The sequence below is a fragment of the Apteryx rowi genome, unplaced genomic scaffold (genome assembly GCF_003343035.1).
Source record: "Apteryx rowi isolate R43461 unplaced genomic scaffold, aptRow1 scaffold_93, whole genome shotgun sequence".
Taxonomy (NCBI): Eukaryota; Metazoa; Chordata; class Aves; order Apterygiformes; family Apterygidae; genus Apteryx; species Apteryx rowi.
Genome location: NW_020451238.1, coordinates 968,781 through 982,438, shown reverse-complemented (window position 1 = coordinate 982,438; position 13,658 = coordinate 968,781). Strand labels below are relative to the sequence as shown.

Genomic DNA, 13,658 nt, shown 5'->3' with positions numbered 1-13,658 from the left:
GCGGGCGCTGGTGCCGAGCTGCGCGGCGGCCGCGGGGGCCGGCGGGAGCGGGGCCGCGCCGGGGCAGCAGGAGCTCGAGCGCCGCCGCCATGGTGAGGCCCGGGGCGGCCGGGGGGAGGTGCCGCGTCACGGCTGGGCCCCGAGAGCTGCCCCGCAGGCCGGCCCGGGGCGCTGGGCCCCGGCGGGGGCGGGCAGCCGGGCCGGGCCGGGCCTCCCTCTCCGCGCTCCCCGTGGCGCTGCCGGCCCGGCCTGCGTCCCGACCGCGCGCCGTCGCTGGCTGCTGTTTTCCCCAGGGAGATGCTGCCCCTTTGCCGAACCTATTTCCCAAACCCGCGTGACGGGAACGGCGCTCTAACACCTCCCTCCCTGCGCGGCGCAAGTCGTAGGTTAGCGACGAGAGCTCTGCTTGCAGCCGCGGTGAATACCGGCCTTTGGGGCTTGTGCAGTTTCGTCTGCAAAACACTTTTAGTCAGCCAAATCTTACTCCAAATGTAATTTGGAGGCGTGCTTCCATATTTTTTCCCACACAGTTCTTGGCATACGAGCCTTTATAAACCGTATGTATGTTATATGAAAGAAGAACAGCACTTCAGTTAATAGGGAAAACAAATACAGGACTTGTAAACATGGTTTTAGCTAAACAGAGTTCAAGAAACTTCAGTATGCCTAGCAAACGCTGTAATACTTTATTCGGTATACTTTAGAAGTCATGTTAATACACTGTTGCCTTTTTTTCTTCCCCCCTTCCCTAGTTCTCTTTTAATATGTTTGACCATCCAATCCCACGGGTTTTCCAGAACCGCTTCTCAACTCAATACCGTTGCTTCTCAGTATCCATGCTTGCTGGACCTAATGACAGGTCAGATGTGGAGAAAGGCGGGAAGAGTATGTGCATGTTTTATTTTGACTAATAAACTTTTGAAGGCTATTTGTGAATGATATCAAGTAATGCTGCTTTTGGCCAAGACTGTAGAAACATTGTTGCACAGTATGGAGACATACTGTTGGCTATGTGGCTTGAGCAAGAGGAGCACTGAGGGGCTATAAGAAGGAAGGAGGAGGGTTTTTCTTTTATTGCATTATTGTCTAATTAAAAAATTTAGTAAGGAGTGAGTCCTGGGTTTTGATCATTAGAAGAAGGCCCCTTTTTTTTTTTCCTCTCTGAAGTCCCTTATTAAAATCTTGTCACTGTTATGAGCCATAGAAATTTATGACTAAGAATTCTGGGGGTTTTTTTCCTTCTTGTTTTACCTCAACTTGTTATAACTTGGCTTGAAGAAAGAAAATAGATTGTCCAACTTCAGTTTCAGAATCCCATCTCTCAGGTCAATGCTGTGTTGTTTTGAGTTGGCATCAATTCAAGGGGACATGTAAGCCCAAACAAATAAAAGTACCTTTAGGAAACATTTATTTTAGTACTAGGTATTGTAAAATTTTGTCTTATCTAATTTCTGATTAAAATCTAAAGTCCCTGTGCTAGAAGGTGTATTTGTTGTGACTGATTCTACTGGAATCTCTAGCTCAGAAATTAACTTACGTGAGACTTTAGAGTAAATATTATCCTACAGGAAAGAATGATAAAACTGTGTGTTATGTTCTCTTTGTACAGTCATAATTTTCGTAATCTTACTTTAACTATCTTATTAATTTCTACAGTAATTATGCCACCATCTGCTTTGGATCAACTCAGTAAGTGCAAATGTTATTTTGGAATAAGAACATTAGAAATATAAACATATGCATAAGCAAGTATCAGAGTTTTTTAATTATCTCTTAAAATCTGGCTTAAATAGAGAGCATAAGACTAAGTTGTTCAAAAGATGTATTTTGTTTCTCCGAGTTAAGGGATTCTGTCTGTCTTTAAGTACAGACATCTGAAGTGTCAAGCTACTGGATTCATGAATCTATACTTATTAACTACTACTAACATACACAGTGTAATGGTTACAGTTAATCTAGTGAGTTCTTAATCTCAACCTACTTGTTATGGACACTTTTCTGAAGAAAAATTTATTTTAAAGACAGAATAAGTGAAAATTAACTTCGAAATGGGGGAAAGAAGGTAACTGAATTAATAGTTTAAATGGTGTTTATTGCCCCTTTTAACAGGATTTTTTTCTTCTCTGAGTTTTGTCCTTATTAGAATTTCTTTGAGAAACAAATTAACTCATGATTTATTTTTAAAATAGGCAACGGATGTTAGAATTCTTTTGGAGCTAGCTGATAAGCTATTCCAAGGGCATAACAATAGTTCAGGGTTTTTTTTGCTAATACCCACTGCCTGCTCTTAGCTTGGGGAAATGCTGGGGAGGCATTTAAAGCTCTAAGTGCAATGGCAACGCAGTATTCATGTATCTGCTTTCTCTCCTATTTTTGAGGGAGCTGGAATAATGATTGGGGGGGAATCTTCTCCTATACTCTGTGCCATTCTCTTGCTAATGTTCAATCTCTAAAAGCTTTGTAAATGTGCTAGTGGCTTTATAACAAATAAAATCCTTTTTATTCTTTCTCACCAGGCCGACTTAATATTACTTACCCAATGTTGTTTAAGCTGACCAATAAAAATTCAGACCGAATGACGCACTGTGGAGTGCTTGAGTTTGTGGCTGATGAGGGCATATGTTACCTTCCACACTGGGTGAGTTGTCTCATGCTGAACTGTCAGAACCTGAAAGGTAGGATTAATGAGTTTCCAGTCTAATATTAAAGAGGCAAATGGTTTGCTGAAATTACATGTCTTTGCTAGTCATGTTCCTACAGCTGCTTTCAGTTACAGCTCAGGTTTCCCTCTGTATGATTTTAACTAAGTATGCAAAGCAGACTGCTTTTTAAGATGCACCTGACTGTTGTCTTCTTGAAATTAAAACAGAAGTAAACTGGTGGATTTCAGGTAAGGTGGTGGCCCCAATGTATGTAAATATATTCAAGGAAAAAAAAAAAAAGATGTGTTGATACTGGTTTGCATCTTGGTCTTTATTCTTGCAGATGATGCAGAACTTGCTGCTGGAAGAAGGAGGCCTGGTACAAGTGGAGAGTGTTAATCTTCAAGTTGCTACTTACTCAAAATTTCAGCCACAGAGTCCAGATTTTCTTGATATCACCAATCCCAAAGCAGTGTATCCTTCCTATTCAACTATGGAGCAGGGAACAAAAGTTTTCTCCCAAACTGGGATGATRAAGCAGGGTCAGCTTTTCAGGTGTTGCTCATACTTTTCCAGTAGCAGGTAACTACTACTGCTCTTTCTGAAGACAAAAGGGAGGGAGGGCTTATGTACAGAGAAGTTGCAAGCTTCTAGCGCAAAGTGTAGGCTAGAGTGAGAAAACATGCATCTTGGCTTAAAGTCCAGTGAGTTTGAGCGTCCCTTAGAGTATCTACAGAGGATGTTGTACTCCTTAATATTTACTAAAAGGCTGTCCGTGGTACTGATGACTTTTAAACCATCTTTGAGAGATCAAGGACCAGAGTTCTATAACTTAGTAATTTTAAAGCTTTGATGTTACATTGAATACAAATGTGTTTCATCTTAACGTACTCCAAAGACTAGAAAATGCACTGAGAAACTTTGCATGTCTAACTACTGGGGATGTTATTGCCATCAACTACAATGAAAAGGTGCAGTATACAACATCATGCGTGCGGGTTTAATTTGGATACCATCAATCTGAGGAAAGAAATTCTGCTCCATGTAAAAACAAAAAAACTGCATTTCAGTGTATTGCAACCACTTAAGTACTTTGACTACATCTTGTGAATAGATTTCATAGATGAGCATTAGTGGATAAAGCTTTTGGCAGCCCATGTGCACATTTGATCATTTGGGGTTGCGGACCAGGCACAATTGTTGGATGTTGCTGCAAAAATAATAACCACGGAACTGTGCAATATTGTTGACATGTAAATCCCAGATGGTAGATTTCGCAATCAGTTTTCTGTTGAAAAACAGAGGCAGTTAAATCCTCCTCTGAGCTGCTATTTAGACTGGTCTTTGACTCATCAGAGAAAACTTAATTTGATGCTTTTGAAGTTCTTATAAATCATGGGACAGAAATTATCCCGAATCCATAATTTGCTTTCAGAAACACAGGTTGACAGTAAGAGGTAGACTTCCTAGCTCCAGGATATAGCAAACTTATGTCTAGGTTAATACCTTTGTTTTCATATTCTATATAGACCCTGCAGTATCTAGTCCCCAATCTAAAGAGCATGTGTTTCAATTTATTTTGAACTTTCTGAAGGGAAAGGTTTAGCTGTGCTTTTCTTTTACTTGAATTGTGCTCCCTCGTGTACAGTCTTAAAATATTCATTACTGTTTCAGATCTATGAGCTTCGGGTAATGGAGACCAAACCAGATAAGGCTGTGTCCATCATAGAATGTGATATGAATGTAAGTTAAGGCTGTTGTGGAAAGTCTGCTCTTACTGAGTCCCCCTGAAAGGAGAAGGTTGTCCATTGATAGCACTGAATACCAAGCACCTCTGATGCTGTAGGAAAGGTAAAATCAGATGGGGTGGGGAAGGTGAGTCATACAAGAGTACCCAATGTACCTCTGTAACCACACCTGTAGTATTGTGCTGCACTTCACTTCATACGCCTTCAGGTGCCTGCAGTGCCTAGAATCTCATATGTAGCTTCAACATACTGTCTTATAGTCTGAAGAGTCTTATTTAATATCCTTGTCTTGACCTTCAGTCTCCAATTGCACTGCGGGGTTCTGTTTTCCTGGTCCATTTGAAGTACATGCTGAGACTCATCCCTGGGAGGTTTAGTCTTCTCTTTTTCTGAATAAAAATGTTTAACAAACCTCAGTTCTTTCTAGTTTAAAATGGAACAATAGTTTTTGGAGCTCTGAGAAATAGAGGTATAAAGCTTATGATTAAAAGAAAAATATCAAACATGCTTATTTTCCTGTGTAAATAGGTGGATTTTGATGCTCCTTTGGGGTACAAAGAACCAGAAAGAAATGCACAACATGAAGAGACTGCAGTAAGTGAAACTTCTGTTCTTCAAAATGCATTTTCACCAGTTATCTGCCTTGGTTATAGGAGATGGCTGTTTAGAACAATCCATTTCCAAATGAACAGTGGATTTAAAGACTTGATAAATTTTTGTTTGATCAGAAATAGATGGAACTGTTTTCATATCACAGCATGCGTATATTGAAGTAACTTGTTTTTTCTCCTCACAGGATGTTGAAGCAGACCACAGTGGATATGTGAGTGACCTAGGATTTCGTGTAAGTCCTCTACTTCTGCTGTTTTCTGAATGTTGTAAATGGTGAGGGAAAGCAAAATCCTGTTCCAAACAACTGCAAAATACCAGTACCTCTTCTTAGAGGTGTTCCTCATTAACTGGTAAGTGTGCTTTCCACTTAGGAGTCCTGGCAGCTGGAACTCCTACAACCTGCTTTTCAGAAAGTAGGTCACCTTTGTTGATAGTTTGTGGTGCTCATGGCCTGTAACTATATGACCTTAAAAGGCCAGTCTTTAAACAGGAGACTGAAACGTACTCCTACACCTAGGGATCATCAGCTTATTATATGTACTAGAAATAAACATACTGAGTCAAATAATTAAATAAAAATGATGGTAAATCTTTTAGGGAATATAGTATTCTTGTGCAGTGCGCTTTCAAATACAAGAAATGGTTAAATTAAAACTCATATTTGTAATTCTGAAGTGGAATGTATAGAGAAATAATTGTATGTCTTGTACATATGTAGGCATTCTCTGGTTCTGGGAACAGATTGGATGGCAAGAAGAAAGGTGTTGAGCCTAGTCCATCACCAATTAAACCAGGAGACATTCGAAGGTATGCCTGTTTCACTCAGTTTTCAGCAAGTGAAGGATGAGGGTGGGAGTATATTGTTTATACTGCCAGAGCAGGAAAAAAATAGCTAATTTCCTCAGATGTTTGCATATAAAAGTACACAGTCTAATTTTCTAGACTGACTGTGACCTCCCTGACTACTTAAAGTGCAGATCCCAAGTTAATAAACAAACACTGCCAAAACTCTCTTAGCTCTTGCTCTGTAGGAGGCAGAGGCAGCAGGTCTAGACTGGGGCTGATGAGCTGCATCCAGTGAGGCACAGAACCCTGCCAATTTTCTAAAATGAAATTTGGCCTAGAGTGAGCTCTTTTTTGAGTTGGGCAGATAGCCAGAGACAGGCCATTTGATTCCCCCCCCCCCCAAGAAGCAAGCTTCTAGATTCAGACTTAATAGAAGTGGCCTTGTGGAAGTGGTGGGGGGATTTCATTTATACATATCTCAGTAAAACTTGAACCCTTCCGGAAAGGTGTCCTTGGCCCCACAGAAACCATAGATGCTATGGAAACATGCCCAYAGCCCTGTGGAAACAAGCCCACAGCCAAGCTTGTGCATCAGCTTCAGTATCTGATTATTCTCTTCATGCAGCATATGCCTACCTTCAGGAAATAATGCAGTAGTTTAACTCTAGGATTATTTGGTAATGAAAAATTTGCAGCAGGCATTGGTATAGCATTGAAAAGCATAGAATAGGTCTCACTGTTGTCTACTGAATGTTTCATTGTATAAAATTTCTTCTTTATTATACTATTTTCATGCTTCTTTTCCAGAGGAATACCCAACTATGACTTCAAGATTGGTAGAATCACATTCATTAGAAACTCACGTCCGCTAGTTAAGAAAGTTGAAGAGGTACATAAAGTTTGATCTTGATAATCTTGCACAGAATATGTGACAGATCAGACATCTGTCTCCAGAGCGGTCTGCATTGCTTGCCAATTCTGGCAGACCTGTTTGGAATAGTTCACTTTTCTTATTTGATGATGTTGTATATCTGTGAGCAGAACAACTGAGAAGATACAGCCAAGGGAAAGATTAACTGAAAAGTGAATTGAATTCACGAGTCTTGTCCCAGTTGTATGTTCCCATATTTGCACTGCCTTGTTTTGCTCATTCCTCTAGTTATGCTGGGTCATCAAATTATTTTATTTAGTCTGGATCAGTTCCCTCATCTGCTTCACCATGTGGCCTCACCAGCTGATGGCTGTAATAGTGACTTTAGTTACTCTTCATGCATCCCGTAGAGGTAGTCTGGGATAGAAAAAAACATTGCCCTATGTAAAGCAGGAACTTCTTATTTGGCAATAACTGCTTCTTGCTGAAGGACAGTGGAACCATTGTCTGAGTTTGTGGTTCCTCCCTCTATACCTGACTTTTCACAGAGAACTGCTGTTAGAAAGGGCTATTAGTAAGTTTCATTTAGATGAAAGCAAGCTCTGATGTCCTGCTTGCTGATGGAAGATTAGCCTTATATAAGTTTAATAAGGCAGTGCATGCTTGTATTAAGTTGGTGAAAGGTCACTGAAATGCTCACACTTTTTTGAAGGAAGAAAGTGATTATTATGCAGATAAGGATATGGAATGTTTGCAGTCTCTTGCTGCTCTGATAGGATGCTCTTTCTGGTGACTGTTTCAGCTTGTATCACACAAGCAGTGAGCAAAGAGAACTTAAACAGGTAACAACCTTTTCTCCTTCCTTTATTCAGGATGAATCTGGAAGCCGGTTTATTGCCTTTTCAGGAGAAGGCCAATCCCTGCGCAAAAAGGGAAGAAAACCATAAGTTGTGGAACCTTCAGTCAGTTAGGAGGAAAATAAAATAACAATTGCAGCATATTGGATGTTAGTTATTGCAGTTGAGAGGAGAGACCATTTTGCAACACAGGAGCACTTTTACTGATTTTGGTTTCATGTTTAAAAATGGAGCTTAAGACTGTCTTAATTTTCAGCTGAAAATTAAGTTCTAGGAATTTTGAAGCAGTGGGTTTTTTTGTGTTAGAAAGAGGGAAAGTTTATCTCAGGTAAACCTGGGAAGCAAAACCAATGAGTTCTGCCTTACTAAAAGGTCCAGTTCTTAGACTACATCCTACCCTCTTTTATATCCCGAGTGATGATGGTCTCATGTTGCTTTGTGCTTGATATTTCCTTCTCTATATATATTCTGCCACAATTTCCGATAAGCTTTTTGGTGGGGTGCAAATGAAGGCTAACACTTAAGTGTTGGAAGACCTTTGTGCAGGGAGTCTCCTTGATCTTAGCTTTAGGTGCTGGGTTACAAATCATCCTGAGGCATCCCAGGCTCTGACACAGACCCCCCCAATTGCTTTTTATATTTAGAATTAATAACATGCCTTTTTCATAGTTCAAATAGAGTAACCTATGGTAGCAATCTAAGGGCATGCGAGACCCACCTTCTGCGGTGTCTGGCGGCGTGCAGCGGTCTCGTGTCCCGCGCTTGGGCACAGCGGTGTCACCCCAAGGCCCCTTAGCACGTGCTCCCCGCTCGAGCGGGGCCCGCCCTGTTCACCGGGGGGCCGCGGGCACCTTGTTAACGACGTGCAGTGCGCAAAGCGCGGAGTAAAGGCCCTGAATAACCGAGCTGCTTTGTGGTGATTTCGAACACCCGCGAGCTGTCTGCGCCGGGGCTCCGCCGATTTGCGCCTGTGTGCGGCCGCGGGGCGCGRGGCGCGGGGCGGCGGAAGCCTGGTCCTTGCGTCACGGGCACGCAGCAGCGCGTCACGCAGAGAGTTCCGGTGCGCGGCCCCGCCTCCGGGGCCGCCTGTTGGGGGGGAGGAGGTCGTGCTCCCCGCGCAGCTATTGGCTCTTCGCTGGGAGAGGGAATGACGTACAAGCAGCCGCTTTGTCCCGGCGCTCCCCATTGGCGAGGCTGGGACGGTTTCTCCGCAAGCGGCGCGGCGATTGGCGGCTGGGGGCCCCCTGCCCGCCGGGGCGGGGCTGCGGCGGCGGGGCGGCATGGCCGGCGGCGAGGCGTGGCGGGTGAGTGGGGCGCGGGCGGCCGCGGGGGGACGGGGCCGCGGCCCGCGCTGAGCGCCGTCTGTCTGTCCCCAGCCGCCGCGGTCGTGCGAGGACTACTGGGCGGAGTGGAAGCAGTGCCGGGGCCTCCGCCACGCCTTCCACCACTACTACGCGCACGGGGAGCTGCCGTCCTGCGGGCAGTGGCGGGCGGACTACAGCGCCTGCCGCGCCTGGGAGAGAGGCGCCGGCGCCGCCGCGCAGGTACCGGCCCCGCCCCCCCGGCCCCGCCCCTTTCCGCGCCCTGAGCCCCTCCCCCGCCCTGTGAGGCCCCGCCCAGCGCCCTGGGCCGTTAGAGCGYGGTGACCGTTGGGCGCGGGGCACCCCGGCGGGGAGCGACCGTTGGGCGCGGGGCGGTGCTTCCCCTCCCTTCCCGAGGCGGTAGCGGCGCCTGGGATCACGGCGCATGCCGGAAAACTGTCGGGACGACTGGGAAAACCTGGCCGTGGGGCTGGGAAGGGGATCCATAAAATGTTTTTTTTTTAAGGAATGTTTCTGTAATGAATCATTTCACGTTCTGCACCTAAAAGCTTTTCTGTTCTAGTAATTTATCCGAAAACAAAAGACTACCAGGCTACAGGGCAGCAGCTTTCCTGAGGCGTCCAGAAAAGTCCCCCGCTACCAACCCTTTAAACACTGGAGAACAAACTTATTTTAGCACAGAGCAGAGCCACAGTCTTCCTTTTAGCCAGCGAGGACAAATTCTGGGGAGGGTAGCACATAACTTGTGGTTTTCCTTATTAATGGAGGAATCAAAAGCAAAATATAAATATGACATAGTTAAAAGCTTGTCTCCCAGCACTTAATATTTGTTGCTTCTGTTTYAGCACGGTAAATTTCTGTTCCTGGTTTTATCTCGAACAGTCACACTAGGAAACAGCCTGTGTAAGATTTGAACATCCAACACTATTTTGGGTAATATTTCTTCCTGTATTTCAGGAAGCTTTGTGCAAGAGTGAGAGATCTCGAGTTCTGGAAAAGCAGAAATATGCTCCAGTGTGGACGCTCAGGAAGAGCCCACCACCCGACTGGTACCTCCCACTCAACCAAGACAAACCAAAGTAACAAGACTATTTTGCCATGCTTGGTCAGTATGTAATACACAATGCTGGACTATGCTGTTTTTTCTTCCATGTGATCTTGAAATTATACAACTAGAGCTCTGCCCTGTATAGTTGTCCACCGGTTCATTCAAGAAGTATTGAAAGTTTATTTAAACAGCCAGTAATTTTTAAAGGGAGAATTCAGTGCTTAATTTGATTCTGATTTCTTCCTGCTGTCTCTCACTTCAGGACCTCTTCTCACCAACTGAGATGCAAGCAAAGAGATCTTGAGTTAGCACATGCATGATCCAACTGCTCTTCCTCAACAAGGACTTCTTTCCTGACCTGCTGGTGTTATACACTGTTGGAGCAAGGCACCACCCAAGGCCTGCCACCTGAGAAAACAAAAGCAAGCCAGGACTCCTCCTTGCCAGTGCAGAACAATCATAACCATCAGCATTTAAAAGGCATTACACAGATTCAGTGTTGCCATACTTCAGAGATTCTCATGTGATGGCAAGATGCTGCAGATCCTGAAACATGCCTGCCTCTGTGAAACTGCTCTTGGACAGCAGTGCTTGTACTTTTTAAATGTCTATGGCAGTATTCAGTGTTACTACAAAAATAAAAGCTTAAATGACTGAAAAGAGGTCAGTTTCCTTTTAAGCAAATACTATTAAAAAATAGAAACTTACTACAATATCACTTACACACTAAGTACACACTAAACTTACAATACTACAAGGCAATAAAAAACCCCCCCACTTATTTCTGGCTTTGTCACAAAATGTTTTCCATCCATTTTCCCCCCATTATACGCATAGATACTTCATTGAAGTCTGAATAGAAGAAAGGCAGGAAAAACAGCTACTACCTCTCTTCTAATACAGACTGATGTAATCACTGTGCCACTCTTTCCTCATAGCATAGGAATCTTAGAAGTTCTGGTTTGTGCAGAACAAAATAATAGTGCACAGGAACATATGGAGGGATGAGAGAAACAAGCCTACAGAGAAAATATTCAGTGAAATACTACTTCTTTGGCTTGTTCTAGTATGGCACAGAAGTAGAGCAGTACAGTTTTGTTGGATGTTTTATTACCTAGGTAGCTGGTTTTAAAAGGAAAACAGACATTTTGTGGTGGTGGGTTTTTGGTTTTTGTTTTTTTTGTTATTACAGTCACACACCTACGGGGTTTTAAACTGCAAAAGGAATCATTTGTTCTCATTCTGTTCTTTTCTTCTTCAACCAGCTGAGCAGCTCGTGCCAGATGAACAATAAACTCTTCCCATCTCACTGCGTATACACCTTGGTGATATCAATGCATTTTCCTTCAGGAGGATCATAACCAGGAAGTGGTGGGGTGTAATTAGGTCCATCTCTCTCAAAGGGAAAAAGTCTCTCATCTCGTCTTATTGCCGCTTGATATAACTCCTCTGATTCAAGGCGCAGTTCCTTTAGTGCCTCTTGTTGAGCCGCTACAAGAGTCTGAATTGCTTTCTTCTCTGCCTCATCTTGTTTCTGCTTATACAGAGACCACTTTTTCATAAGTAGAACTCTTCTTTCAGTTTCCTCAAAAGACAGAGGTGGAAGACTTCGCACTCTGATAAAGAATAAAACAACATTGTAATAGAGAAATTTCTTGCACCCTGAAGAGCAAATTACAAAAAAACCAAAACAAAACAAATACAAGCTCAGAGTGAAAGACAGTCTTAATTACCTGTTGCTGTCCGAGTATTTAGGAGCTGTCATAAAATCCTCAATTGGAATCATTTCTGGGGCAGCTTTTTCCAACTTTCTTATCTTCTTTTTCATACGATCCTTCTGTGCTTGCTCTCTCTTTATATCTACTTTCTTCTTCTTCTTTGGTTGTGCTCTAGCAAGGGAAATAATTACATGAATGAAAGAAGGCATGCTCTCACTGAATTCAGTACCAGCAAGTTGCACTTCAACTTTACTCTTCTAAAGACCATGATTCCTTCCCATTGCCTAATTTCCTCCCTCACTGAAATTCCAGCCATTATCTTCATTAAAGTAATATAATTTCCAGGACAATGTAGTATGTTTTATGAGATTTTCTGCAGACAGAACTGTACCTGGCAGAGAAGAGCAACCTCCAGTTCTGTGCTAAAAGGTCAGAATTACTTTAGGAAGTTCCACAAAAATTGAACTGGAACTTGTTTCCAACTAGCTCAGAGTGCAACAGAGCAGGTAACAGGTTTATCTTCAAATACTCCTATCATTGAACACTGAAAAACAGTGGAAGTGGGTGATTTTATACAAGTTTTAAACATTTCCACACTTGAAGCTGAATTCAGGGTGCAGACGTTACTCCTCCGTTGTACTGATCCACACAAACCCAGTATACACAAGAGAACATATGCCACACCACAAACAAACTAATCCTCACAGTAGTCCTGTGGGATACCATTTCTGCTTTACAGGTGAAAACTTTGAGATAAAGCATTTATAGGTTGGCAACTGACTTATTTTGTACTGTTGCAAACTGGTACTAGAAGGCAGGAGCTTCCAGTTTCGAGTTTGGTGTTCAAATGTCTAGAGGAGGCCACACTGTCTCTGCAACACTGCATACAAACAGCGTACCAGCAAACAACCTGTAGGATGTGAAACAGTCTCTCTGATAGCAGAGAAAAGCTACCAGGATATTTTAAATTTAGTTGCATCAAAACAAGCATGGATACCAAATCACGTGTGTATAAATGTAGGCTATCTAATATATCACTTTAATATAAAGTATTTTCAGTTCAGCTAGTTTTTCATTTCAACTGTTGCTCAAAAGGGATTTGTGGAGCACAGTTTAAATCTGAACATCTCCAACCACATTATGTAGTTGAGGAAGCGAGTAAACACAACTAAGTGCAGAAATACATGCAATAATTTTATAGGTTAGCATTAAACTCTCCTTTAAGAACCCAATAGCTCTAACTGCTTTTACATATAATGCCCTAAATGCAAACATCTACATTCAAACACTAATTTGGACTTGGGGAAATTCATGTTCCTGTAAAGATGAAGATAAGTCTATGTAACTCAATGGAAGTTGCAATCACCTCATGGGAAGAGATGCCTTAAATGCCAGCAATGAAGTCTGCCAGTGACTTCCTCGAAACTGAACCGTCTGGGGCAGCCACAAACTAAAGAAAAAAAGGAACATAAAGTATTAGGAAAATCTGAGTTTGATCACGTTAATTTTGGAAACTGTACAAAATATTCATTAAAGTCATAAAGAACAATGATGTGTTTTGAATTATCTTGACCACTTAAGCCATGACAGTATATGGCATTAACCCAGAGATAAATCAACCTCTTCAACCAGGTAACTGAACCCAAAGTTTGGACTGTTCAACGCTGTGAATCCAGATGAGTCCAAGGAGCAAAACAGATAATTTATTTTAAGTCTATGAATGGATTAAAGTAATTTTATTCTAAGATTCACATAATGCTCTGTTTGAAGGACTCATTCTGGAGAAATAAAGTAAGCACAGTTCAAATCAGAAGCAGAGAGAGGCAGTTTCGCAGGCCTCAGAGGATGTCACGAAAGAAAGAAAACCCGCTAACGTGCCCAGCACCAGCTCCTCACGCAGGTCACCGGGCACGGCCCAGGCCTGCACACGCCTCCGCCCGGCCGCCGACCCCGAGGCGCAGGCCCCGGCCGCCGAGGAAGGCGCCACCGCAGAGCCAGGCCCGCCCGGCGGCGGCGGCGGCTGCACCCGCGACCCCTGCTAGGGCCCTTCGCTG

The 13,658-nt window shown here is 43.2% G+C and overlaps 3 protein-coding genes across 5 annotated transcripts; 2 read left to right on the top strand and 1 right to left on the bottom strand.

Annotated features, from left to right (window-relative positions):
- The first annotated feature begins 13 nt into the window (after positions 1–13).
- Positions 14–7,659, top strand: UFD1 (ubiquitin recognition factor in ER associated degradation 1). Of its 3 annotated transcripts, none has more exons than XM_026091883.1 (12): positions 14–92; positions 753–885; positions 1,657–1,689; positions 2,517–2,638; positions 2,986–3,116; positions 3,541–3,613; positions 4,317–4,385; positions 4,919–4,984; positions 5,187–5,234; positions 5,721–5,809; positions 6,596–6,677; positions 7,532–7,657. In XM_026091883.1, exons 1-12 carry the CDS (start codon positions 90–92, stop codon positions 7,604–7,606), a joined length of 924 nt encoding a protein of 307 aa, XP_025947668.1. In that variant the 5' UTR covers positions 14–89; the 3' UTR covers positions 7,607–7,657. The 3 variants fall into 3 exon arrangements, with proteins under 3 accessions (XP_025947668.1, XP_025947667.1, XP_025947669.1); XM_026091882.1 differs by lacking the exon at positions 14–92 and adding an exon at positions 283–386 and having other exon boundaries at positions 753–859; positions 7,532–7,659; XM_026091884.1 differs by lacking the exon at positions 14–92 and adding an exon at positions 362–386 and having other exon boundaries at positions 7,532–7,659.
- An 859-nt stretch (positions 7,660–8,518) lies between these two features.
- Positions 8,519–10,546, top strand: CUNH22orf39 (chromosome unknown C22orf39 homolog). Its single transcript, XM_026091887.1, has 4 exons — positions 8,519–8,820; positions 8,893–9,060; positions 9,796–9,943; positions 10,149–10,546. Exons 1-3 carry the CDS (start codon positions 8,797–8,799, stop codon positions 9,919–9,921), a joined length of 318 nt encoding a protein of 105 aa, XP_025947672.1. The 5' UTR covers positions 8,519–8,796; the 3' UTR covers positions 9,922–9,943; positions 10,149–10,546.
- Positions 10,547–10,974: 428 nt separating this feature from the next.
- MRPL40 (mitochondrial ribosomal protein L40) lies at positions 10,975–13,089 on the bottom strand. The gene is made up of 3 exons (XM_026091885.1): positions 12,971–13,089; positions 11,620–11,775; positions 10,975–11,502 (listed from the first exon to the last, which is right to left on the bottom strand). The coding sequence occupies exons 1-3, from the start codon at positions 13,072–13,074 to the stop codon at positions 11,193–11,195; spliced, it is 570 nt and encodes a 189-aa protein (XP_025947670.1). The 5' UTR covers positions 13,075–13,089; the 3' UTR covers positions 10,975–11,192.
- Positions 13,090–13,658: the final 569 nt, after the last annotated feature.

Bases quoted from the DNA above. Each gene is read 5' to 3' on its own strand.
- UFD1 (XM_026091882.1), top strand. From the start codon at position 298: ATGCTGCCCCTTTGCCGAACCTATTTCCCAAACCCGCGTGACGGGAAC. The intron at 860-1,656 runs GTCAGATGTGGA...TAATTTCTACAG, and splicing joins CTTGCTGGACCTAATGACAG to TAATTATGCCACCATCTGCT. The intron at 5,235-5,720 runs GTAAGTCCTCTA...GTACATATGTAG, and splicing joins TGAGTGACCTAGGATTTCGT to GCATTCTCTGGTTCTGGGAA.
- CUNH22orf39 (XM_026091887.1), top strand. From the start codon at position 8,797: ATGGCCGGCGGCGAGGCGTGGCGG. The intron at 8,821-8,892 runs GTGAGTGGGGCG...GTCTGTCCCCAG, and splicing joins CCGGCGGCGAGGCGTGGCGG to CCGCCGCGGTCGTGCGAGGA. The intron at 9,061-9,795 runs GTACCGGCCCCG...CCTGTATTTCAG, and splicing joins GCGCCGGCGCCGCCGCGCAG to GAAGCTTTGTGCAAGAGTGA.
- MRPL40 (XM_026091885.1), bottom strand. From the start codon at position 13,074: ATGTTCCTTTTTTTCTTTAGTTTGTGGCTGCCCCAGACGGTTCAGTTT. The intron at 11,776-12,970 runs GTGATTGCAACT...TTCCCTTGCTAG, and splicing joins AAGGCATCTCTTCCCATGAG to AGCACAACCAAAGAAGAAGA. The intron at 11,503-11,619 runs GTAATTAAGACT...ATTCTTTATCAG, and splicing joins AAATACTCGGACAGCAACAG to AGTGCGAAGTCTTCCACCTC.